Source organism: Lepidochelys kempii, chromosome 5 (assembly GCF_965140285.1).
Source record: "Lepidochelys kempii isolate rLepKem1 chromosome 5, rLepKem1.hap1, whole genome shotgun sequence".
NCBI classification, from domain to species: domain Eukaryota; kingdom Metazoa; phylum Chordata; order Testudines; family Cheloniidae; genus Lepidochelys; species Lepidochelys kempii.
The window spans coordinates 44,405,068-44,428,974 of record NC_136384.1 but is presented as its reverse complement, the minus strand read 5'-3'; the positions used below and the strand labels follow the sequence as shown (position 1 = coordinate 44,428,974).

Genomic DNA, 23,907 nt, shown 5'->3' with positions numbered 1-23,907 from the left:
TCTCTGATTTAAGGAGGCTATTACCACTGACAACAGTGTTTTCACTGAGGGGTCCTTGCTCTTGCAGGGTGAGAATATTACTGCTGTCCCTACTCTACAATAGTGCTCTTTGAAGGGGCTGAATCAGAGGAGGCAGATACCAATTTGGAGTGCACAGGTGTGGGGACAGAGAGGAGAAAGACTGGAGGTGATAGGAGAATAAAGAACCATAAGCCAGAGCCTTTTCTCTCAACAAAAACAAGGTTGGTGACTGAGGTAATATTTTTTTACTGGACCAGCTTCTGTTGGTGGAAGGTACAGGCTTTCAAGCTACACTGAGCTCTTTTTCAGGTCTGGTATCTTTCACCAGAAGACAGTGGTCTAAGAACAGACATTTCCTTAATTACCTTTTCTCTCATATTTTAGGACCAACACAACTGTAACAATGGAAGATACTGAATTTTCTGTCTGCAGTCACTTAAATACAAACTAACATGCCTGTCTGAGTCAACAGAAGGAAGTCAGTAAGCTCTAAAATAGCACCAAGTCATCCATACATATTACTTCACATGGGAACATTCAAATATACAGACCATTTACTATATTATCACCAATTCAGAAGAACTGAAAGATTCATGAAAAGACAAAGGGAAGCAGTCAGCACAAGTCATTTTATTGAGGTTATTACTAAGAAATAGACTTAAAAACTACAGTATATAGTTTAATCTATTTTTGCATTTTGAAGCTTAACAAAAACAGAAGTCACATTCTCATCTTAAGAGTTTTGTCCTCAACTCAGAAACTCAGGCACTGGCCTATATAAAAATTCCACATGCCTTCTGCACAACCGCCATTTTCTCTGTTGGCTATTGTGATTCAGGACAGACAATTTTTATTGAAGCTGGTGTTAGAGAGCTATAGTAGCAGATATAGCACAGACTAAATTGGTTTTGATCATCATTTAGAGTAATTTTGAAGTCATAAAAAATAAAATGAGCACAACTTTTTAAAGTTTTAAATCATACACAACACTTTTGGCCATAGTGCTACCTTGGTTATCAATGGTAGCCTTTGTAAATAACTACTACACAACCTTTGTATGAATACAATTTTCACAATGTGCAGTACTGGGACATGTCCTTAGGAAAGGATGCAGGGGAATAAGGGGAGTGAGGTGCCCCTTTACTCTCCTGTACAGGCTATCCCACAGTGAGAGTCACACTTCAAGGAGGAACAGCACCAGGGGGGACTGCTACTCCCACTCCCAGGCAGGAAGATGGGGGGGAAGAGAGCAGAACCTTGGTTCCACCCTTCAATGTGCCAGCCAGTAGCAGATCATTGTGCTCCTTGGTGTGGAGGGACAGACAGGACTTAGACAGCTGCAGTCCTTTCCCTGGACAGCTCCTGGGGTTGAGCAGCTATGTACTTACCTCAGATCAGACTGTAATGTTACAATCTAAGCCCTTAAAATAATGATTCAGTTTTGCACCAACAACTATGTAATTGCACATATGAACCACCATAGCAGAGGAAATGCACTTGTAGAAAGGTCCTGTTTTCAATGTCTCTTACGTTGTCTTGCTATTGTTACCATTACTTGCGTCAGTCTAGTTGAACTCCGGTTTATTGATGCATATTATATAAAAACTATAGCTTTAAAAAAATTCTTGTGGCTTATTCAGATACAGTTCACATTTTTCTCAAGCTGTAGAACAATTGCCTTTAAAACTGGATCCTCTGCCCAGTTGACTTTACTTCCAATAATGATGCTCTGTAATAAGACAGTTATCATTAGTTTAAATGCCATAGGAAAACCAGTTAAAAAAAAAACAACACCCTAAAATGTTAAAGCACTATTTTAATGGTCACTTATTAAGAAGTTACCTAAGTTATTGCTTTTTTTTAAAGTTTGAATCAGTACATAAAGATTTATCAGTTCATGTAATTTTAGTAACTCAAAACACAGAAAATGTGTTGTTTTAACACCATGCATATGATTTTGGCGCTGCTAACAGGAAGTATTAATTTCAACTCAAAGGATAGCTCCCCTCAAGAAATATTCAAGTGCTTACAAAAATGAAGGCTACTTACTTGTAACTTGTACCTAGCTCAGTATATTCACACTTAGGAGTACTGCACCATTTTGTGGTAGAACCTTCTAGCAGTGTCAGCTCGAGAACTCTCATTCCCCCCCGCCCCCTGGTGTCACTGATGTACTGAGGGCAAGGCTAGATAGGGGTCTGAGCTCCCTTCCCACCTCAGTTCCTTCCACCACAAAGCCAGAGACAGAACAAAACAAGGACTCCAACAGCGATGTAAGCTGGGTGGGAAGTGTGAACATGCAGAGCCATCTCAAACTCTGGTTACAAGTAAAAAATGGTTACTAATCTTTCTGTAACTGTTGTTCTTTGAGAGGTGTTCCACTGTAGGTGTTTGTGTGCTCGAGTGCACAGCTGGAGAGTTTTTACCCTTAGTGGTACCTGATGGGGAGGCCTGAGCACCCTCTGCTGTCTCTTACACACTGCCCAGGCATAAAAGGCTGAGCTACCCCAACCCCCTCAGTTCCTTCCTACCAGACCAGCTCCATTAGAGAGGTGACAGAGGGTGGATTGTGGAATGGACACGTGCAACACAGCTCAAAGAACAAATTACAGAAAGGTTAGTAACAGTTTTTCTTCGAGTGATTGCCTATGTCCCTTTCACTGTAGGTGACTCAAAAGCAGTCCCATCTGGAGATGAGTTTAGAGTCTATTTGAAGAGGGGCGGAAGGACCACTCATCCAAATTTAGCATAGTCTCTAGGTTGCTGAGAGATTACATAGTAAGAGGCAAACATGTGATGCGCACTGACACGGAGGTGCTTGGTACCCGAACTGAGGTAGATGGCTCAGATGGAGGACATGGCGCCAACTCCATCAGCAGATGGAATAGGGCTTAAAGCCCTTACAGATGTCACACATGTCATTCACATGAGCCTCCCTCAAACACTTAAGAGAGCTGGGGTGAGGGTCACTATTAGGCATTGCCTTATCACAAGAGTGGCAAGGCTTGAAACCCAGAGAGTACAGCATATCTCCAGTATCTAAACTGGGTGCTGGAACTACAGAAAACAAAACAACCAACCCACCCACCCTCCACTCTAGTCAAAATCTGTAAATAGTACCTGTGTATAATTAAAAAGAAAAGGAGTACTTGTGGCACCTTAGAGACTAACCAATTTATTTGAGCATGAGCTTTCGTGAGCTACAGCTCACTTCATCAGATGCATACCGTGGAAACTGCAGCAGACTTTATATACACACAGAGAATATGAAACAATACCTCCTCCCACCCCACTGTCCTGCTGGTAATAGCTTATCTAAAGTGATCATCAGGTTGGGCCATTTCCAGCACAAATCCAGGTTCTCTCACCCTCCACCCCCCCACCGCTCACGAAAGCTCATGCTCAAATAAATTGGTTAGTCTCTAAGGTGCCACAAGTACTCCTTTTCTTTTTGCGAATACAGACTAACACGGCTGTTACTCTGAAACCTGTGTATAATTAGTGTAGATTAAAGACTTGTGTAGGCAAGGATAGGGAGCTCCAACAACTGTCATGAGTAGTAGGAAGGAATTGAGGAGGGTCAGTGGCAGCTTGGTCCTTTATGCCTGCTCAGCGTGCCTGAGACAGCAGCATGTGCTGGAGCCACCCTGACAGGTACTGCTAAGGGTAAAATCTCTCCAACAGCCATGCACTGGAGGGCACAAACACCTACAGTGGAATGGACATGTGCAATCACTTGAAGAACCTTCATTACTTCTTTGCCTAGCTCTGCACATTTCCATTTATGGGACAGACTCATAAGACTAGGCACAGAGAGTCCTAGCTGAATAGAGACCGAAGCACCACTTTGCCAAATCTGGTATCCGCCCTAGAAGCCGAATTCAAGGCACAGTGCTTAGTGAATGTGTGAACTGAAGTCGAGGTTGCAGCTTTGCAAATTTCAGCAACTGGCACCTGCATAAGACAAGCCAAGGAAGTAGTCATGACTCTAGTGGAATGCAATCAAATAGCAGCAGGTACCAGAGCTTTTGCCAACATGTAGTATTCAGCAATAAATTGTTTAATCCATCGAGAAAGTCTGGGAAGAAACCGCATCTCTCATGTGGTTCTTGGCATAAGAATCTAGAAGATTTACAAAATTTAGTCCTGTCCAGATAATAGGTGAGGGCTCATCAGGCATCCAAAGCGTGTAGGACAGATTCCCCCTTATTAGTGTGGCTTAGGGGGGAAAACAACAAATGAATGGTCTAATTGATATGGAAATCAGACACTACCTCAGGTAAAAATCTGGGATCAGGTCCGAGAATTACCTTGTCCGTATAAAAAGAAGTGAAAGGCAGATTAGCCAGAACTGCATTCAATTCACTCTCCTGGCTGATGAGATGGCAATAACGAAAGCCCTTTTGATAGATAAATGGTAGAGCAGGGGTCGGCAACCTTTCAGAAGTGGTGTGCCGAGTCTTCATTTATTCACTTTAATTTAAGATTTCACGTGCCAGCAATACATTTTAACATTTTTTAGAAGTCTTTCTATAAGTCTATATATTATATAACTAAACTATTGTATGTAAAGTAAACAAGGTTTTCATAACGTTTAAGAAGCTTAATTTAACATTAAATTAAAATGCTGGTCTTAGGCCGCTGGCCTACTCAGCCCGCTGCCAGCCTGGGGTTCTGTTCACCTAGGCCAGCAGCAGGCTGAGTGAGGCCTGCGGCCGGGACCCCGGCTGGCAAGGGGCCAGCAGCCAGGACCCCAGACCGGCAGTGGGCTGAGTGGGGCCGGCAGTGGGCTGAGTTGCTCAGCCCGCTGCTGGTCTGGGGTTCCAGCTGCCGGCTCCTGGCTGCCAGCCCCACTCAGCCCACTGCCAGTCTGGGATCCCGGCCCTGCCTACATAGAGTGGGAACCTACCTTTTCCCTCGTTCTAGCCCATTCTCTTCCTCTCTCTCTGCACTGAGCTGAGGGTGGGAGTGCACTGAGCACAGGGCTGGGGGTGAAGGAGCAGGCTGGGAGTTGGGGTGTAGGATCTGATCAGGAGCTAGAATGAGGGAGGGGGCTCAGGGTTGGGGCAGGAGGTTTTGGTGTGGAGTGCTTACCTGGCAGCTTCCATTTGGTGCGAGGGGTGCAGGTGGGAATGCGGGGGGGTGGGGGGGGGTGCAGGAGTCAGGGCAGGGGGTGTGGGGGGGCTGGGTATGTGTGAGGGTGCTGGAATCAGGGCCGGGGTCGTGCAGGGCAGAGGGCTGGGTGTGTGTGAGGGGGGTGCAGGGGTCAGAGCAGGGGGCTGGGGTGTGTGTGGTAGGGTGTAGGGGTCAGGGGAGGGGGCTGGGGGTGCTCCCATCCCCCTGCGCAGGGCAGCTCAGGGCAGGGGGCTGGAGGGGATATGCCCTGATTTCAACCCCCTTCCCCAAGGCCCCGTCCCCACCTCTTCTCCGCCTCCTCCCCAATTCCGCTTCTCCCCTTCCCTCGCAAGGGCCATCAGCTGATCGGCAGCAGGGACGGAGAGGAGGGGCAGGAACGCAATACACTGGGGGAAGAGGTGGGGGAGGGGGAACTTGCCTACCCTGCAGCAGCAGCCGGCAGAACCAAGCTTCTTCACCCTGCCCCCGCTGGGGGTGGGGGCACGGAGAAGAGCAGGCCGGGGAGGGCAGGATTTTTAATAGCACGCTGCTGCCTGCTGGGGTCCCAGCCTGGGTTCGGCAGCAGGCTGAGCGGGGCCGGCGGCTGGGACCCGGCAGGCAGCAGCATGCCATTAAAAATCGACTCGCGTGCTGTCTTTGGCACGCGTGTCATAGGTTGCCGACCCCTGTGGTAAAGGTTCAAAGGGCAATTTTACCAGTATGGCCAACCTCAACTTGAGGTCTCAAGAAGGGGCAAGGTCTCTAACAGAGGGATACACATTTCATAAATGTTTTAACCCAACAAATGAACAAACAACAATCTACGATCAACTAGAGTGTAATACATGGAGATGGCTGGCAAATTAACTTTTAATGATGAGTTAGACAACCTCTGATTTTGTCAATAAATCTGTCCTCTGGCAGAAAAAGGTCTCCCTTCTGCAGCATGGCACCTATAAAGAGAATCCTTTGTGAAAGGCAGAGGACTGACTTTGGGCTCTCTCTCAGTTGCCCAAGGTCTGAAAACAGATTGGTCATGAAGACAATAAGGCTTAACAGATCCTTGTGCAAAGAGAACTTCAGTAGCCATTCGTCTAAATAGGGTAAACAAAAGTACCTTGACTCCTCAGATGAGCTGCCAACACAGAGAGACACTTTGTAAAAAGTCTGGGTGCTGTAAAAAGGACATCTGGGAGCACCTTATACTGGAAGTGGCAACTAGCCACCATAAATCAAAGGTACTTGCAATGATTCTGACAAAATGAAGTATGAAAATATGCATCTTTTAGATAGAGAATTGTGAACCAATCCATGACCAACAGTGATGGGACTATGGTGGCCAGAGTCAACATATGGAACCAAAACTTCCATATGTACATGTTCAAGGCCCATCAATCGAATAACAGTCAAAATCCCTCAGCCTTCTTCTGCAAATCCTGGCCTCTCAGGTATTTGAAAGCATCCTTGACTGCTTCTATCAGAAGAAATGTTTCTACTTCTGCAATAAGAATCACCTTGAGAGTGGGGATTCCTGAAGAGGGAAGGACAGGGAAAATTGCAGGGAGGCAACCTTTGGACTGTTTGGCATAGCCTGTTTCAATAATCTCTAGGACCCACTGGTCCAAGGCAATTTGCCTCCATACATTGATGAAGTAGGTTAGTCTGTTCCCAAATTAAGGAATAGATTGGTCTTAGTTGACTGGTTTTTTGACTCTTGCATATCTTGTCAGAACTGGGGCTTGAGGCTTTGTGATGAGGATGCTGATGCAGTGGCTTGTTTAGGTTTAGACCTTGGTTTGAAAGGCCTTTTTTCATATTGACTGAGAAACTGCCTGCTGCTGGTATTGCGGATGTCCAATCTGTTAAAAAAATAGGACAATGAAGACTGTGGACAGGATTACCTCTCGTACCTGAAAGGGGGAGAGGAGGGCTTCCTTCTAGGAGAGGGAATCAGACCCAGATAACGAGCCATCGATCTCATATCCTTCAGTTTTTCAGTAACTCATCTGTCTTTTCACTAAACAGACCTTCCCCTCCAGCTTAAGTCTAGTGTCCATAGTTAAGGATGAGGAATGGTGCCATGCATGCCTCCTAATGGTCACAGCAGACACCAATGCGCTTGCAACAGAGTCTGAAACATCAAAGGCAGCTCAAATGGAAAGTTTAGCTACACTCTGACCCTCTACTAGGAGGGCACTAGCCAACCTTTTTCTGTCATTCGGCAGGTCAAATAAAAATAGTCATTTCCCACCCAATAAATGGAATTGGTAATGGGCCATGGTTGCTTGATAATTCATCACCGTAATACTGAGGGACGAGGAAGAACACTTTTCTCCCCAACGACTTGATCTTTTTGCCCTCTTTATCAGCTGGTATGGAATGCTTCTGCTCAGTTCTTGATCTATTGCTGGCAGCAGCCATCACCAGGGAACAGAATATAGGATGGGCATGAAAATAAGAAAAACCTTCAGAAGGTACCTGGTACAGTTTATCTGGCTTTTTGGAGATGGGCTGATGATGCAGCAGTGGACCAAATGGATCTGGCTGGCTGTAGCAGTCCATCCAGGATGGGTAGGGATATCCTACTCTTAGCTGTAGCACCATAGACACTGAATACCAGGCAGAAAGTCTCTTCCAAAGATACCACAGGTAGATTCAAGATGGAAACCATGCTGTCCACCAGATTGTGGAACTGCATAGTATCCTCAACTGGAGAGGAGGCTGAAGCCACCCCCACATGTTTGTCAGGTGATAGATTTGGTTCATAATCCGTGTCCATCTGCTTCTGTTAAAAGAGGGGAGCTACCTCCTCCTACTCTTCTCCCTTGGACAAAACTTCAGGAATCACTGCCTGTATCATCAGTGGATCCAGAAGAGTCGGATAAAAGTACCTCTGGGCTTCTGGATCCTTCGCAGATGAGACATTACCTCTCCATCCATATGGAGAATAGCTCAGACATTCCTGAGGTGGCCCCCAGTACAATCATAGTCCCCAGGGCTGCCAGCCTCCCTAGCAACTAGGATGTGGGAATATGCTAGCCGGGGAGGACCAAAGGCAGGTCCCAATCACACTGTCAGTCTCTGCATTCTTCCTGTATCTCCCTCAGTAAAAACCTGGGTCTGGATCAGAGAGAGTGAACCAGGGACAACAGCAGATCCAGCAGGACCAATATGGGGAATTGGCTTTTTGTGGAGAACCTGCAGTGGTCCTTGGAAGAGGGAGAACAGGAGGATCTGTGAAATGGTCCCCACACACCTTCTAGTATCTTCTTCCTGATGTGGAATGTGGAAGAGGATCCGAGTTCGGGAAATGGGCCTTCTCTTAGAACACAAGCCCAGTTACGTTCACACTTGGATCTGACATGTGTAGTGATGTCAAGAAGTGAACCTGGTCTCCCATAATGATAGAATTCTCTGGAACTGACGACATGGGAACAGACAGCAGATCTGAAGATTGAGACAATATCAGATCTGGTGCTGGACTCAAGTCCATCTCCCATGATACTGACAGTGAAGGGGAACTGGTTTGTGTTTTGGGGCTGTAGCACTCTTGTATGAATTGGACAGATCCAGTAGCTCCCATGCACAGGAACCAGCACTGCTAACAGTGGTCACTTTGTCCTCATACTTCCTTTTCTTTGGTACCAGAACAGTCGACACCAAAGGCACTGATGACTCCTAATTCTGAGGCCGCAACGAAGTCTGTCTTCTTAGATCTGGAAGTGGACATCAAAGTTGATCATGGTCCTGCAGTCACAGGAGTTCTGCCAGGATTGGAAAGCTGTAAGGCGTGAGGTATGGCATTGATGAAGGTGGCCGAACTGTCTCTTGACCTCTCCTCTGGAACAAGGGCAGTAGTGTTTGGCCACATGGCCCTGTGTTTGGCCACATGTAGCCTCAGAGGTTTAAATGAGGGAGCCACAGGGAAGAGATTCAATCCCGACTGGGGATGCAGCCCCTTGAAAACCTTTAATCCTTTGCTGCTGAGGGGCCACAGGGGCCAAAATTTGCCTTTTTTGGATGACTGTTGGCTCAAAGGACTGTTTGGATCCAGAGGGCCTGGCCTCAAGGCATTCCTTCAGAAGGAGCTAAAAGGTGGGTCTCCCTATCCTTATGGGCTCTCAGAGTAAAGGTCTGGCAGATTAAACACCCAGAAGATGATGAATTACCCAGGCACTTCAGACACCGCACATGGCTGGATGCTGGAAAGATGGCTCGGCAAAAGAGCACGCCTTAAATCCCAGCTTCTTCTGTTTCTTTAGTTCCACCATGACATGGAACTGAAAAAGAATCACTAACTGACTAAATTAACAGCTCACACTAACTATTGAGAAAAGATGCTCCGGTGAGAATGAAGAGGTTCACATCAGTCTGTGGCATGCAGTTGGAAGGAACTGATGTGGGGAGAATGCTCTGCCCCTGTAAAGCCTTGACCTCAGTACATCAGTGATGCTGAGGGGAGGATCAGGACACAAAAAAAGAGTGCTCTAGCTCAGTGGTTTTCAACCTTTTTTCATTTGCAGACCCCTAAAACATTTCAAGTGGAAGTGTAGACCCCTTTGGAATTCTATTGTCTGTAAATATAATTGAATTCTGTTCAGTCAGTTTTCAGTCTAAGTGGACCCATTAGACACAGTCTGCAGACCCCAGGTTAAGAACCACGGCTCCAGCTGACACTGCTAGTAGGTGCTACTGCAAGGCACCACAAGGTGGCACAGTACCCCAAGTGGGAATACGCAAAGCCACTCAAAGAACAAGAGAAAATAGGTACTTATGGCTAAAGCTACGATTTTGTCATGGATATTTTTAGTAAAAGTCAGGGACAGGTCACAGCTTCCGTGATTTTTTGTTTATTGCCCGTGACCTGTCCCTAACTTTTACTAAAAATAGCCATGACAAAACGAGGAGGGAGGTGGATCCAGCACCCTCACCCCCCTTACTGGCAGCAGCTGAGAGGGGTCCCCCCGCTGTCCTGCAGGGCTGGAGCTGGGGGTCCCCCACTGCCCTGCAGGGCTGGGAAGCTGCGGGGGGGGAAGGGGGGCTGCCAGCCTTGAGCAGCTCCAGGGTCCCTTTGCCGCCACCAGCTGGGAGCTGCGGGGTAGGGGGCGGCCTCTCATGCAGCCGGCAGTCACTGGTCAGCTGTGGGGCCCTCACTATCACGGAGGTTGCTGGAAGTCACAGATTCCATGACTTCTGCGACCTCTGTGACATAATCTTAGCCTTACTTATGGCCTGATCCAAAGCCTACTGAAGACAATGGCAATCTCCATCTTGACTTCAGTGGGTTCTAGATCAGTCCCTTAGAATGGAAGTACCTTCTCATACTTAACTATGGAGTTACTAATGCAATGCTAATATCCACACCAACCTCTGGTAAACATAGGATCACTCAACACAGTAATGTATGGGGCTCCCTTTGAAATTTTCCCCAGTGCCACTCATCTTTACAGAAGATGATACAGCCAGCAGCCCTTCTCCTCTTAATATCCAAAACCTTCAAAACATGCTTCTCCCCCTTCTTCCACTCTAGACTTTTAATCCCGTGTTCATTCCTAATTGGGATTTAATGGACATTCAACTAGAAGATCTATCATATCATTTAAGTACCTTAAAAAGGTATAACAAATGGATAAAAATCTAGTAAACATCATTTCAAAAAGAGTTTAAGACAGTTTCAGATTCTCAGTTTTTGAAGTACCATAATCATGGTATTTACATACAGGCTAGTTTGCATTTATAAAAATTACAATTTTAAAAGAGTAAGTTAATCAGAGACATTTTTAAAGATTCTATAATGTATTTCTCTCAAGTAAATAGCCATCACCAAAAAATAGTTGAATGTCTACTAAAAGTTCATAAATTGTGTTTGGTTGAGATACGATAGAAATGAGACTTACAAATTTGTCCTGTTTTCAAAGCAACAGATTAAGTTACCTGGAAGATATTTTGAATTAACGTAGTCATCTGTGTTTCTTTTTGCAAGTTTCTACATATTCTCTTTAACATTTCACCCACTTCCATACCCTCTAGTTCCTCTTTTTGTTTTTTCTTCAGAGTGTGTATCTGTAGCAGTTTGTGTTCTCCAGCTTGCTTTAGTGCTAATTCAATTCACAGAAAAAGAAAGATTAGACTAGACAGGATAAAATCCTAGCAAACATACTGTAGAGAACAATTCCTGGACTGACAGAATGATGTTCCATCTTACCTAATATATTTTGCTCTTTCTAATTTTTATGATCCGGTAAAGAGATTGTTAGAAGAAAATTTTGGGTGCCCTGGATTTCTAAACATAGACTCACGCTTTCCCTATGTTAAATTGACAGTAAAAGAACAAAGCTGATTGTTTTGTCAGTAGTTTTAACTAACTATGCCATTCAAAAGGCTGGTACAGATATCTGTAAAGATCTGCATATAATATATTAATTTAGGTTTGAAGAATGGTTTTAAAGAAGTCCAAATCCAACCCCTGGCCAAGTCATGTAGGCATGTTACAACCATTCCCTCCTCCCCTGGCCCCCCAAAAATTATTATTCTTTACGAAGAGATCTTTATGAATCACACTTTTCTTTTTCTGCCAAAACATTACACAAAGGTACAATATGATAAAATGGTATGTGAAGAGGTATTGTAAGATAGGGTTTTGTTGTACTAAAGCACTCTAAATGAGGTTTAGTAGGAAACAGTGGAATTAGACTGCATTCTTTTGAAGTTCTTCAGTCTCCTTGTTCTAAAACATAGTACTTGTCCTGTTTGCCTGCAGACATTCAACATACCAGCTCACTTTCATGTACCCATCATACTTAATTTTTAGAAAGTTTTACATCTAGAATTTTAGTTATATAAGATAATGCAGTTGTCAGCAGACACTTTTTAAAGCCTGTCACAAAAGTTTGAGATTACAATCTGAAAGATACAGAAGGTAGCAAGACAATATATGCTTGCTAACAAGTTATATACACTTACCAAATCTCCTTTTTTTAATCTCATTCAGTTTTTCTTCCAACTCACGTGCTTGCTGTGTTAAAGAAAAAGGATTCGACAAATTGATATTAATATATTGTCCATCTGTAGTACTATGTTTAATAGGTACTAATCTTATACACAAAATAAATTAAATAGAATAAAATGAGGTAAAGTGCAGTTCTATGTAAAAAGGGACTTTACTGAGCAGACTCTCTCTTTGTATATTCAGTCACCTGTTTATTTTAGTGAAAAAATCATTTTTTAAATAATTTTATTACTGTCAATGAGAACTATGTTTTTTTGGTTTGTGTATCATTAAGTTCCAAATGCAGGACTGCTTGTGAATTTCCAGTTTTCAAATTCTGCCTTACATCACATCTGTACAAGATCACTGAGGACAACAGACCTGTACAGTTGTAACTGAGGGCACAATTTGGCTTGCAGAATATTTGTTAAAGGTGATGATGCATGAACCAGGAAAAATCCAGCTTGACTTTCAGATCTCAAGATCAGTTCTGCATTTGACTTACTACTACACAATACTCTGATTAAAATAAATAGCACTACACAAAGTCAGTAAGGCACATATTTGGACAGATCTCAAAAATGTAATTCTTGAGGATTCTCCATTAATGAGAGGTTTCTAGTGAAGTTCTGGAGGATTCTTGTCCCAATGCTCTTCAGTATTTGATTAATGATCTGTAAGAATATATATCACATCACTGCTTTGCAGATGACACAAAGATTGGTGGAGTCATGAACAGGGTAAAACACAGATTTACTCAGAGCAATCTGGATCACTTGGTAAATTGAGTGCAGTCAAACAATATGCACTTTAATACAACCAATTGCAAAAGTTATATATCTAGGAATGCTGGTCACAGTTGCAGGACAAGGAATTATCCTGGAAAGCAGCAACTATGAAAAAGAATAAGGGGACATGGTAGAAAGCCAACTGAACTCCCAATGTAAAGCTGTAGCTAGAAGGGCTAGCCTGATTCTTGGATATATAAACATGGAAATCTCAAGTAAAAGTAAGCATGCATTAGCTCTATAAAAGGCATTGATGAAGCCACTACTGGAATACTACATCCAGCTTTGGTGTCCACATACTGAGAAAGAAGTTTTAAAATTTGAGGATAGAGAAAAGAGCTCCATGAATGACCTGTCTGGAAAACTTGCAGTCTTTAAACAATGACTGAATGTCTTTCTAAATGACGCTCCAGTTCAACCACAAGTTATTGGGACTATAGCAGGAATTATTGGGTGAAATTCTGTGATCGTTATGCAGGTTAGACTAGATAAATCAGTCATCCATTCTGGCCGTAAAGTCTGTGAATCCACAGACTAGCAGTCTTTTTAATTATAGACTAAATTTGATAGAGACTACATCAAAACTGTAAATATGGAACACACAATGCCTTGAAAACATAAAAAACTTCCTTTTCTAGAGTTGATTTTAATGCGTCGTGTTTCAGGCTCCTCACAGCAGTTCTGGCTAATGTCCCTTCCTCTCTATAGCTGTTGATTCAATTGCTGTAGACTAATTTCCAGCAGATAAGGCAGTCCCAAACACAAATCTACAGCATCTATTATCCCCATCATAATAGGTTCAATAGCAACATAAATCTCAAACCTAAGATGTCAACAGTCTAGACCAAGTTAGAGTTTTCTCCTAAAAGAATCAGACCACATTTCAGAACTAAATTAAAAAAAAAAAAATTTTTTTGGCAACCCACTAAAGTCTGAAAATGATTCAATAATTAGTAATACCAAAGATACTTGCCTGCTGAGATTCAAGTATTGCAGTACTAAGCATTATTATGTGTTTTATAGTTTCCAAGATCAACCTAATGAGGGAACAAATAATTAATTACCAAACCATAAGTTAACACTATGAACATTTTAACCATAATGATTTGAATTAGGGAAAGACTGTTCCTTTAGCATCATTAAAAGCATAATGTGCTTAACACTTGAAAATGTAAACATTTATTCCCTAGGTATATTATGCTAAATACAGTTCAATAAATCAATTAAATATTCTCTTTGCACCCTCATCAGATCATCAGGCTGACAGGCTTTAATTTTCAACACTTCTAGCGCTGTGCAAAAGGTACACAACTTGCTAGGCATCAAGGTGATAGTGGCGGTAGCATCATGCAAAAGAAAATCTAGGTTAAGAAGTAACCTAGAACTTTTGCCTTCAGGCTAGCGGTGAAGGCATCATGGGAGGTGGAGCATTATTATTTCCTAGAATGGGAAGGAAGGGTGCCCAAGCCAATTGTTCAGACAGCATCCCTTAGTACCACTTTCTAGCTACCCAGCAGAACTGTGCTACAAACAGAAAGGGGAAAGCATATTAAAAGTAACATAGGTAGTTTGGCAGGCTCTCTATCCTGGAGTGTCAGGTCCACCTCCCCACCCACCCACTGCACACAAAAAAGCACCTTACTTTGAGTCGCTATCATTGTGTCTCAGTTTGGTTCTGAGGGCATCCATAAGCTGGATCCTACACATGGTGGGAAAAGAGGAAAAATTCTGGTTGATGCGAAAGCCAAAGAAAAAACAAAACCTTAGATAAATCTGAAAGAAAAGCTGAGTTCTGAGCATCTGTTCTCCTCTCATGTATTTGGTGTATATGTAAAATACATGATGATACCCAAAATGTATTGTATCTGAGGATTCTCTTATAAATGGCATTAAAAAAAACATAATATGCTCCCTCCAGGTTCTGTGTGTGTTAAAGTGAGAATGTCCCCCAACCACTCTTTAATTCTTTCAATTACTTCAGTAATCCTCCTTAATCCAAGACTATGAATGAGGGGGTAGGGGGGGAGAGAGAGAAGGTGGTGTGCAGGGACGTGGATCTCTATGAGGGAATCAAACACCAATGCAGGAGAGCTACTGCTTTCCACGCATGCTGCATTTTTATATAAAAATAATCTGTCCCTATGTTCCAATGAATTTGTTGTTAATTATTAACAGTTGTTAATTATTTGTATTAGGATAGCACCTAGGGAGCTTAACAGATCAGGGTCCCATCGTGCTAGCCCTTGTATGTAGAATAATGGACTCTAACCCAGAAGAGTTTACAGTCTAAATAGACCAGACAGACAAAGACTTTGGGGGAAGGATCTAACATACAAGCAGAGTGAACAATTTGATGGTCTGTGAGATGGCATGGAGGTCACCCCCTTTCAGTCAGGCATGGTACCACAGGTCAACCCTTCCTCACTTCCCTTCCCTGGGCCATAAACAACAGTGCCCCTCCATCTCCTTTTAAGAGTCTCATTTACTGACAGCCAAAAGCACAGGTAGAAGCTCACTCACATATACCTAGGGACATTCATTGCCTTAGGTTAAGCCCAACTAACAGTCTCTGTCTCCTTCCTTCTGGAGACTCTTCTTTCCTGTGCCTGAAAACCACGTGTGGGCCAGGAATGCTTCCCGGTTCCTTTGAGGGTTACCTCTTTTCAGTACTTCCTTAAGCAGGAATCCCCAGCTCTCCTCTTTGGAACTGGGCTGTATTAGTTAGTTCCACACTTTCTCCTTAGCCAGGTCTCCCGCAGCTCTCCTCCCTGGAGCTGGGTTCTGTTAGGAAGAACTAGACAATCTGACAATAGCAGCTCTCCTCTCTGGAGTTGAATTGTGGATTAGCCAGTTGTGGGACATTGCGAAGCATTGCAGTATTTAGGATCTGAAGAAAGCTGTCATTCAGAAACTCCCTGAGCACAGAAGCCACTGAGATCTCACTGGAGATTTGGTAGAATATTAGACAGGGGAGAGGAGGGAAGACATATCTAGTGGAAATTAGGCCTGGTTTGCAATAGAAAATTAGGTCAGTTTGAACTACGCTAGTCAGGAGTTTGAAAAATCCACACCCCTGAGTGGTGTAGTTAAGATGACATAAATCCTCATGTAGACAGTGCTAGGTCAATGGAAGAATTGCTGAACTGCTACAGCAGAACAGCTGTGCCACTGTAGCATTCTGTGTGTAGACAAGCCCTTAGACTAAGGCAACATTTTTGCCAGTGTTGCCACTTTCATCGCCCCTCCCTCCCCCAAAAGACTCTTCTCTCTCTCTCTCATAAATTTTAGTCAAATCTAGTTTCTTTCTCAAAGATTAATAATGACTGTCATTTAAAATCTATAATAGAAAACCAAAGATTTTAAAAACAGATAATTAAATAACAAATGCCTTTTTATTCAGTTCTGACCTTTCAATTATATACCTAAAAAGCTGATAATGAGAGAGAGAGGAAGGAATTTGGATTTATTATTTTATTTTGTGAACCTGTACTCCAGAACTGGTACCATATTTTATTGATGTTAATTTCATTGATCTATTGTATTATGAGCTTCCTAATAAATAGCTTAAAGAAGATCAATGCCTAGGTACCCAAGCTGGAAAAAGCAAGCTTTATTTTCTTAATTCCTGCTTCCTGTTTCTCTCATTGTATTTACGGTGCAGGAAATTCAGAGATTACTTCTTCAACTGAAGTGTTAGAAATGTACAGTTTATGAGCCTATGCCTGCAAAGACTTATGCACATAAGTAACTTCTCACATTAACAGTCCTATTAGCTTTAGTAAGACTTTATTTGAATATAGATGAGAAAATGCATCTTTTCAGCATTGGGGCACTTCCATGACTTACGTTTGGAGTATTATTTGTTTTTATCCTTTTCATGTCCCTTTACAAGGTATATTTGTCTACATTCTTTTTGGTCACCCGTGACAGAGGCCCACTGGTGGTTCATTATGCTGTGTCAGCAGCTCTTGTCAAGCCTGGCATACTCACTACACCTAACACACTGTTGTCATGATATATACCCATGATTTATATACAAGGTGGCATCTAACATATCATTGGAAAACTAGTAACTCACTGATCATTAATATTCTTGCATGATGTATGTATGAGGGTGTGTACAAAGTTATGGATATGTGCTAGAATTATGTTCTTAAAAGGTGTTTGGCAAGCAATGCCTAAGCCCAGTCTGCCTTAGACAAAGGAATATGTGTTTGTCTGACCAGCCTGGTCATCAGGCAGAGACAATGAAGTTATATTTTCATAAAAGGTAAACAAAGCCATCAGCTAGTGTGAGTGGAGACAGCCTCTTGCAGGAGCATGAACCTCAAATGATAAGCAATTGAATCGACTGACTATACACATTACTGTATTATAAAAGTATATCAAGTAAAGTCTTTTATGAAAGCTAACACTTGTGATTAATACATACATTTCACAAAGATATTAACACTATATGAGGAATTATGGATACTTAATGATATTATACTTTAAAGTCTGTGACCAACCACAGGGAGAAACAGGTTTTCCCCCAGACAGGAAGAAAAGGAACTATCTACCTGTCTCCAGTGCAATTAAGCAAGGTATGGCCAAAAACAATGGAAACCCTATTTACATACAAATCAGCAAGGGAATGGGAAGTCCACAGGAAAGGAATAATACCATGTAGTCATCCGAGTCTGGGGAAAAAACTGAGTTTGGGCAGATATAAGTAGAGAGAAGACAGGACACACAAGGGGTCAGAGTTCCTGCAGCCAAGGTAATTGAAGTCTCTGGGAACGGAATATAAGTGGAAAAACCTGCTTAGGCAAAGATCTTTCACCTAGGAAGACAAGGGAAACCAGCATCTTGTACTTCTGTGGAATGTCCTGACTGAAAGTCTGTCATGGCTAGAAAGAAAAAGATTGGTAAGAAATTTACCTTGAACCAAGGCTGGTGGAGACCAGGGTGGGGCTGTTGTGTTCTAGGTCAGCTGGTGGAGTCAGAATGCTGAACCGACATTGTATACTTGTTTGCTGACTGTTGGTGTTTGGGCTGTGAGCCACAGCAGCAGAGCATTTAAGGCACCCCAGAGTTACAGGGCAGGTACTGACACAACCTCACTAGTGTGGATTGCACCGCAAAACGTGACACCACCATTCTAACATTTTGATGTTATTTGCAACTCTAACTTCTTGCTTCAACATTAATAAAGTCTTATGTAGTTCTGTTACTATTTAAACAAAATTTCAGAATAAAACTTTAAGGAGAGCTTTACCTTTGTAACACCAGTGTTTTGTTTTGAAAGGAGACTTTCGCTTGTTCCATTTCTCTTTCCAGATCTTCTGTGGCACTAAAAACAAATGCAATAGAAGACGACTTTAGAATTCTATAGACAAACAAAAACTACACATTTTAAATAAAACATGGTTACACTGTCTTCTTTTGGAGTAAGACACTTTTCCAATATATTATTGATGAACTTCCCCTTTAAAACGCAGAGGATTCCTGATTATGGTATCATTGTGCCACTGGTATCACAGTACATGCGTTTTGCTGTGCTTTTATATCAACTTGGTTTCCAGTGCTATGGCAGAAAGAATATTTGTATAATAATTTGGAGGAACAAAAGTTAAAGAGAACCACTAAGACCCACCAACTCACAGATTGAACCCCCCCCCCACAACTAAACATAGAGGAAGCTGATAGCAACCCCTGCTTGTCTAAACTCTCTATGATGAAGTATTCTTGTGACCTTTTCTTTAAGAACGATCATCACCTCCATTTCTGCAGCAGATCTTTAATACTCGGCAGGGAAAAATCCTCTAGTCTATAGAAGTACCTTTTATTTGTCCCATGAAATTCCATTCAGATTTAACTGCTTTTTAAAGTGTAATTAGGCTACTCAGGAAGATGTAGCCTGCAAACCCAATGAACATTCTAAAGAGCCTAGTCCCGCTGCCACCAAAGCAGCAACAGCAGCCTGTCCACTAGGAATACTTCGGAGAAGCTATACCAGAGCAGGGAGAGGGAAAGAATCTCCCCACTACTCTCCTGACCCCAGCATCCTGTCAAAGATCCTCATCCCTACTCTGGAGGCACCAGACGGAACAGAAGCTCCCTCAGCTCCCAAGTGGCAGAGGGAGTGAGTCAGACCTAGTTCCCCTCAGTCACTCCCTGGATTCAGCACATGGTGCCAGCCCTCCACTATCAGAGTTAGTCTTGTAGCCCAAATTGTAGAAGTTGGTGCTACAGTATTGAAAGCTGAGGGTTTAAATCCTCCTGATGAGACACATGTACTAAATCCTAACTGTGAAACTAACAGTTTTGTTGAGGAAATTACACATGAAACAAACCCAAATCCCCAAGTTAAAAGAACGTTATTTAGCCTACAAAAATCAAGCACTTGAAATTTAAAGGAAGTGCCAGATGTATAATTGTCCATGCAGCCTTAATTCAACCACATTGAGTATACGCATTATGATCTTAATTACACAATCACAATCTATTTTTTGCATAGGACCTCTGTCTCATTCCACACACAAACTGGATGCACAAAAGGGCTGAATTAAGATTGCATGAGCAATCATGAATCTGGCAATTCCTAACTTTGTGTCCAGTTTTGCAACCTAAATAATATTATTGACTTTTTCCTATGTAAGGATATTTACATTGCAGAACTAACTAGCATCACCACAAGAATGTGTTAGTTTTTTTCCTGTAGGCCATAATACTAGAAGCTCCTGCTGTCCCTCAGTAATTCAAAACAGCACTCAGAACTAGTGCCAAAAACTGCGATCATGATTCTCCTCTGATTATGGTTGCTTAAAAATATCTAACAGAACAAAAATCCTACTATGAACAGATTTGGGGATGGAGAAAAATCAGGAAGGGGAATGCCTTCACTTTTCTATTCATAATCAGCATTTTAAAGACCAGAAAGAAAAGTAAGAACACATTATTTAGAGAATTCTGTATCTCCCACCGTTTGAATCATTAGAAATATTTGTTTGAAAATAGCATCTGTATTTTAGTTTCTGCTTCTGATGCTTATCTATCTGAACTCTTAAAGAGAATATTAGAAATATTCTGATCACTACAACCAGTTACAAGAGTACATTCCCTTTTTTAAAGCATCTTTATTATAAAAGCATAATTAATAAGAGGAACCAGTAACTTGAAAGTCCAATGTAGTTTTGGACCCTAAATGCAACTTGCTATCTGAATGCCTAACATAGGCAAAATACTATGATTCTACATAAGATTCTATTCTCATTTAAAAGTGGAATTTAGTTTAGCACTTGGATATTTGTACCTAAATCCCAGCCAACACTCTGAAGACTAAGGGTCTGAGAGAGCAGAGTCCACATCATATGAAAAAATATTTGAGGGGCGGAATAAAATTTCTCTGCTTCCCCCTCTGCACTCCACAAGGGAAATTAAAGCTCTGATAATTAATCCAACATTCTTATTAAAAGGAGAACAGTAAGAATAGAACCTATGACAGCTTTCCCCTTACTCCTATTTTAAAAGTTAAAAATAGTTATCAGAAGACATACGCCTCAAATAGCTTTTCTTCTATGGCTTGGTCTGGAATGCTTTCTTCACCTGGAAATAAATAATATTTTTAAGTTAGCGAGACTGAAAAAAAAAAAATCTGTTTACACAGAACATGTGAGATGTCAGTTGAACAGATTTTTGGAAGTCTTTATTATAGTTTTAACTTTGTGATGATATTGAAAAGGGTCTAATTTGAAATTCCAAAACCACACCATTGTCACACGATTATAACTTTGCAAACAAAGAGGTTGGATGTTCAGTGCAAGAATAAGGTATTTAACAAAAATCTGAACAAGCATCTTGTTTGTAAAATAAGAAACACTTTAAAATGTTTACATTTATTATTGGTTTCTCATCTTTTATTACTTTACTGCAATATCAGTCAAATTAAGATAGAGCGTGCAGGTACATTATTTTCTGTTATGACAGCATGTACACTTACTTGCATTGGATAGACACGGTGAAGAATGACAGAGAGAAAAAGGTTTAAAGATGAATGAAGCCAGGAAAGTGATACAAAACAGAAAGCTGTGGAAGACTTTGGCTCCATTGTTGCTGTGGAGCTAATGGACAGGAATCAAAGAAAGACAAAGACTTACCTGAATGAACTGTTGTATTATATTCCATAAGTTGCTGTTTTATTTGTTCTCTTAGTCTATAAGAGGAAACAAGAAAAGTAAAATAAAGTATTTTATCATTTTATTTTTTTAGATTTAAAACAATAAAGACATCTAATCTAAAGCTCTAGACACCCCCAATCATCATAAATACAACAAATAAAATCCCAGACACTTCAAAAGAAAGTCAGACATCTAAAAAAACTCCTTTCCATCCATTTGTTATTGTGAGAAGTATACCCTCAGCCCTCTCCAACAACACTATCAAAAGAGTATTTTGCAGCATACCCAGCAAAATATTTGCAAGTTCTGGGTTTTTTTTTTGTTTTTTAACAGTATCTGTTATTCTAAAGGCATCCTCAAACCAACAATGAATTATAATAGCACAGTCACTGTGATAACAATGACCTCAATGGACTAAGGTGACATCTTCACTGAAGGGGGAGGGAGGGAAGGAAGAAAGAGTGTGTGTTTTCATCAGGATAGATATCCATGTAAAAATCCTAGTGGAGAATTAACCAAGATAGGAACCATCTCCCCAGCTACTCACTACACCTGGCTCCGGACTGCTCCAGCCCCAGCTCCACTCTACCTCAGCACTGCTGGTGCTCTGGCTCCAGCTCCCTGAGCTGCTTTTTCTGGCCCCTCTAGCTCTGGTTGCTGCAGCTCTGCTCCCAGCACAGGACTACTCTCTGGGCTGCTTCTGTGGTTCTGCTCCCAGCACTGGCCTGATCCCAGGGCTGCTTCTCTGACTAGCACAGCTCTGCTCCCCAGCTCAGCTCAGGCCCACTCTGTATGACCCAGGCAATTCCAGCTCACATGGAGCATGCCTCCCTCCCAACCTCCTGACTTCCTCATTAGCCTGCCTGCCCTGACCTGGAGCACTGGCCTCTCCCCATTGCCCCTGGGGACCATTAGTCTCAGGCTTCTGATTTCCCAATGACCCTTCCCCTTCCTTTTGATAGTGGGAACTAGCCAACAAACCCCGCCCAAATTATTTAAGGGGACAACAGTCCCTTTACTCAGACATAACCTCAGCTACACAGACCTCCATATTACAATGTCATGGCGAAGTTTTACTGAGCATAGAATTGAAGGGCTCCAGGCTTAGCCCTGGCTCTTTCGGGAGGGGGCCCCAAGGCTTTGCTAGTGCAATATCAGTCACCAGACATGGTTACTACTGGACGCTTCAGCAACCCGGAGAGGTTCAGATCTGGGCGGGCTGCATCCCTAGGTCACGTAGGCCCATGGGATGGGGGCTCGGCCCGCCCTCGGCTCCCCTCCCGTACACGCCAGGGCCCGGGACGGAGAGTGCCAGGGCAGGAGCCGGGCGTCACAGAGAAAGGGCTGGGCTGAGCCTGGCCCGGGGGTCATTTCAGTCCAGGTCCCCGCGTCCGGCTCTGAGCGAGAGGCTCGGCGGAGGGGGCCGCAGGCCCCGCCCGGCGCGGAGATCCGCGGGTTCGACCGACGCTTTGGGGCCGCTGGAGACTCCCGCAGCGCAGGCGCGGCCAGCTCCGGCCCCGAGCCGCAGTACTGACCGGAACAGGGTCACCAGGTCCAGCTTCTCGCCAGCCTCAGCCCCCAGCCTCGAGGCCGCCCCGGTCTCCACGGATCCACCGGCGGCAGCGCTGTGGGCCGCCAGCTTCCCCAGGGCTTTGGACGCGGCCTCCACTCGCTGTAGCGGCTCCATCCAGGCGGCGGCAACAACGCCCGACAGCGGCTCAACCGCCGCCGGGTTGCGCCTTCAAACCGCCCGCCGCCGCACGTCACTAGCGCCATCGATGAGCGCGGCCAGCGGCTACTCCTGGCTGGGTACCAGCAATCCTTCCGGTCGCTTCCCGGGCTCGTAATTCGGCATTCTCCTCTCAGGCCTGATGAGAGGACAGTGCCCGCGGGAAGGAGCGAGGGAGCCCGCAGGGTGGTTGCGGGGAGCGTGGCTCCAGCTGAGCCAGCCGGGAGGGGGGAGAGGGTTCATAGCTCCCCCATACCCAGCGGGGGGCGGGAGGATGGCTCCAGCAGACACAGCCCCGGGGAGGGGGGAGAGTTCATAGCTCCAGCATAGCCGGGGCGGGGGAGGGGAACGGCTCCAGCTGACACAACCGGGAGGGAGGCGGGAGAGGGTTCATGGCTCCAGCAGCATGCCCAGCCGAAAGGGAGGATGGCTCAAGCAGACGCAGCATGAGCTGGAGTTGGTGGACAAGGCAGCTGTCTAGGGGTAGATGGTGCCCGGGGCAGGGTGGGGCACTATTGTGCTCTGACCCCGCACCACACCATGGCTAATCTGAGCAATGCGTTGCATACTTCACCCGCAAGTGTTTTTGCCCCTCACACTAGACTCCAGCCAGGCACGGAGCTGCTGTGTGACCTGGCCCGCCCATGTCCTTTCCTTTATCAACTTTCATACCCAGCTCATTTCACAGTTCAGCCCCGTCCTGACATTCTGCTGCTCTAGCCAAGAGGATTTTAACAGAAATACTCCTTTGCCTTCACTTTTCAAGCACGGAGGTGTAGCACTGTTTCATGCTTGTTCCTGGTTTTTAAGTGCACTTGCAACATTACATCTAAGTGTAGTGATTTTGAACAGGCCCACCGACAGAAATTCCAGGCCTGAGGGCAGAACAGTCAGTGGGCCCCCACGCATGCACAAGCCGTGTGGACACAGTCCACCTGACATTTGGGGGGTGCTGCCCCTGCGCTGGCTGGTGCCCAGCGGGCTGAGCTGCTGGGTGCGCTCTTCCAGCACAGCCAGGGCTTCCACATGCCCGCCCCGTAGGGTTGCCAACTGCCTAATCATGATGCAAACCCAAAGACCCTTGCCCTAGCGCAGCTCCTTCTGAGA

At 43.8% G+C, this 23,907-nt stretch overlaps 1 protein-coding gene across 1 annotated transcript; it reads right to left on the bottom strand.

The window, feature by feature from the left end:
• Positions 1–631: 631 nt before the first annotated feature.
• Positions 632–22,869, bottom strand: CENPH (centromere protein H). Its single transcript, XM_073344114.2, has 9 exons — positions 22,607–22,869; positions 21,051–21,106; positions 20,451–20,499; positions 18,170–18,244; positions 14,555–14,611; positions 13,886–13,949; positions 12,100–12,151; positions 11,071–11,234; positions 632–1,750 (listed from the first exon to the last, which is right to left on the bottom strand). The coding sequence occupies exons 1-9, from the start codon at positions 22,756–22,758 to the stop codon at positions 1,658–1,660; spliced, it is 762 nt and encodes a 253-aa protein (XP_073200215.1). The 5' UTR covers positions 22,759–22,869; the 3' UTR covers positions 632–1,657.
• Between the last annotated feature and the right edge of the window lie 1,038 nt (positions 22,870–23,907).

Excerpts from the sequence above, each read along its gene's own strand:
- CENPH (XM_073344114.2), bottom strand. The coding sequence starts at position 22,758 with ATGGAGCCGCTACAGCGAGTGGAGGCCGCGTCCAAAGCCCTGGGGAAG. Across the intron at positions 20,500-21,050 it reads TAATACAACAGTTCATTCAG|GTGAAGAAAGCATTCCAGAC; the intron begins GTAAGTCTTTGT and ends ATTTATTTCCAG. Across the intron at positions 1,751-11,070 it reads TAATTCAAAATATCTTCCAG|AGCATCATTATTGGAAGTAA; the intron begins GTAACTTAATCT and ends GTCTTATTACAG.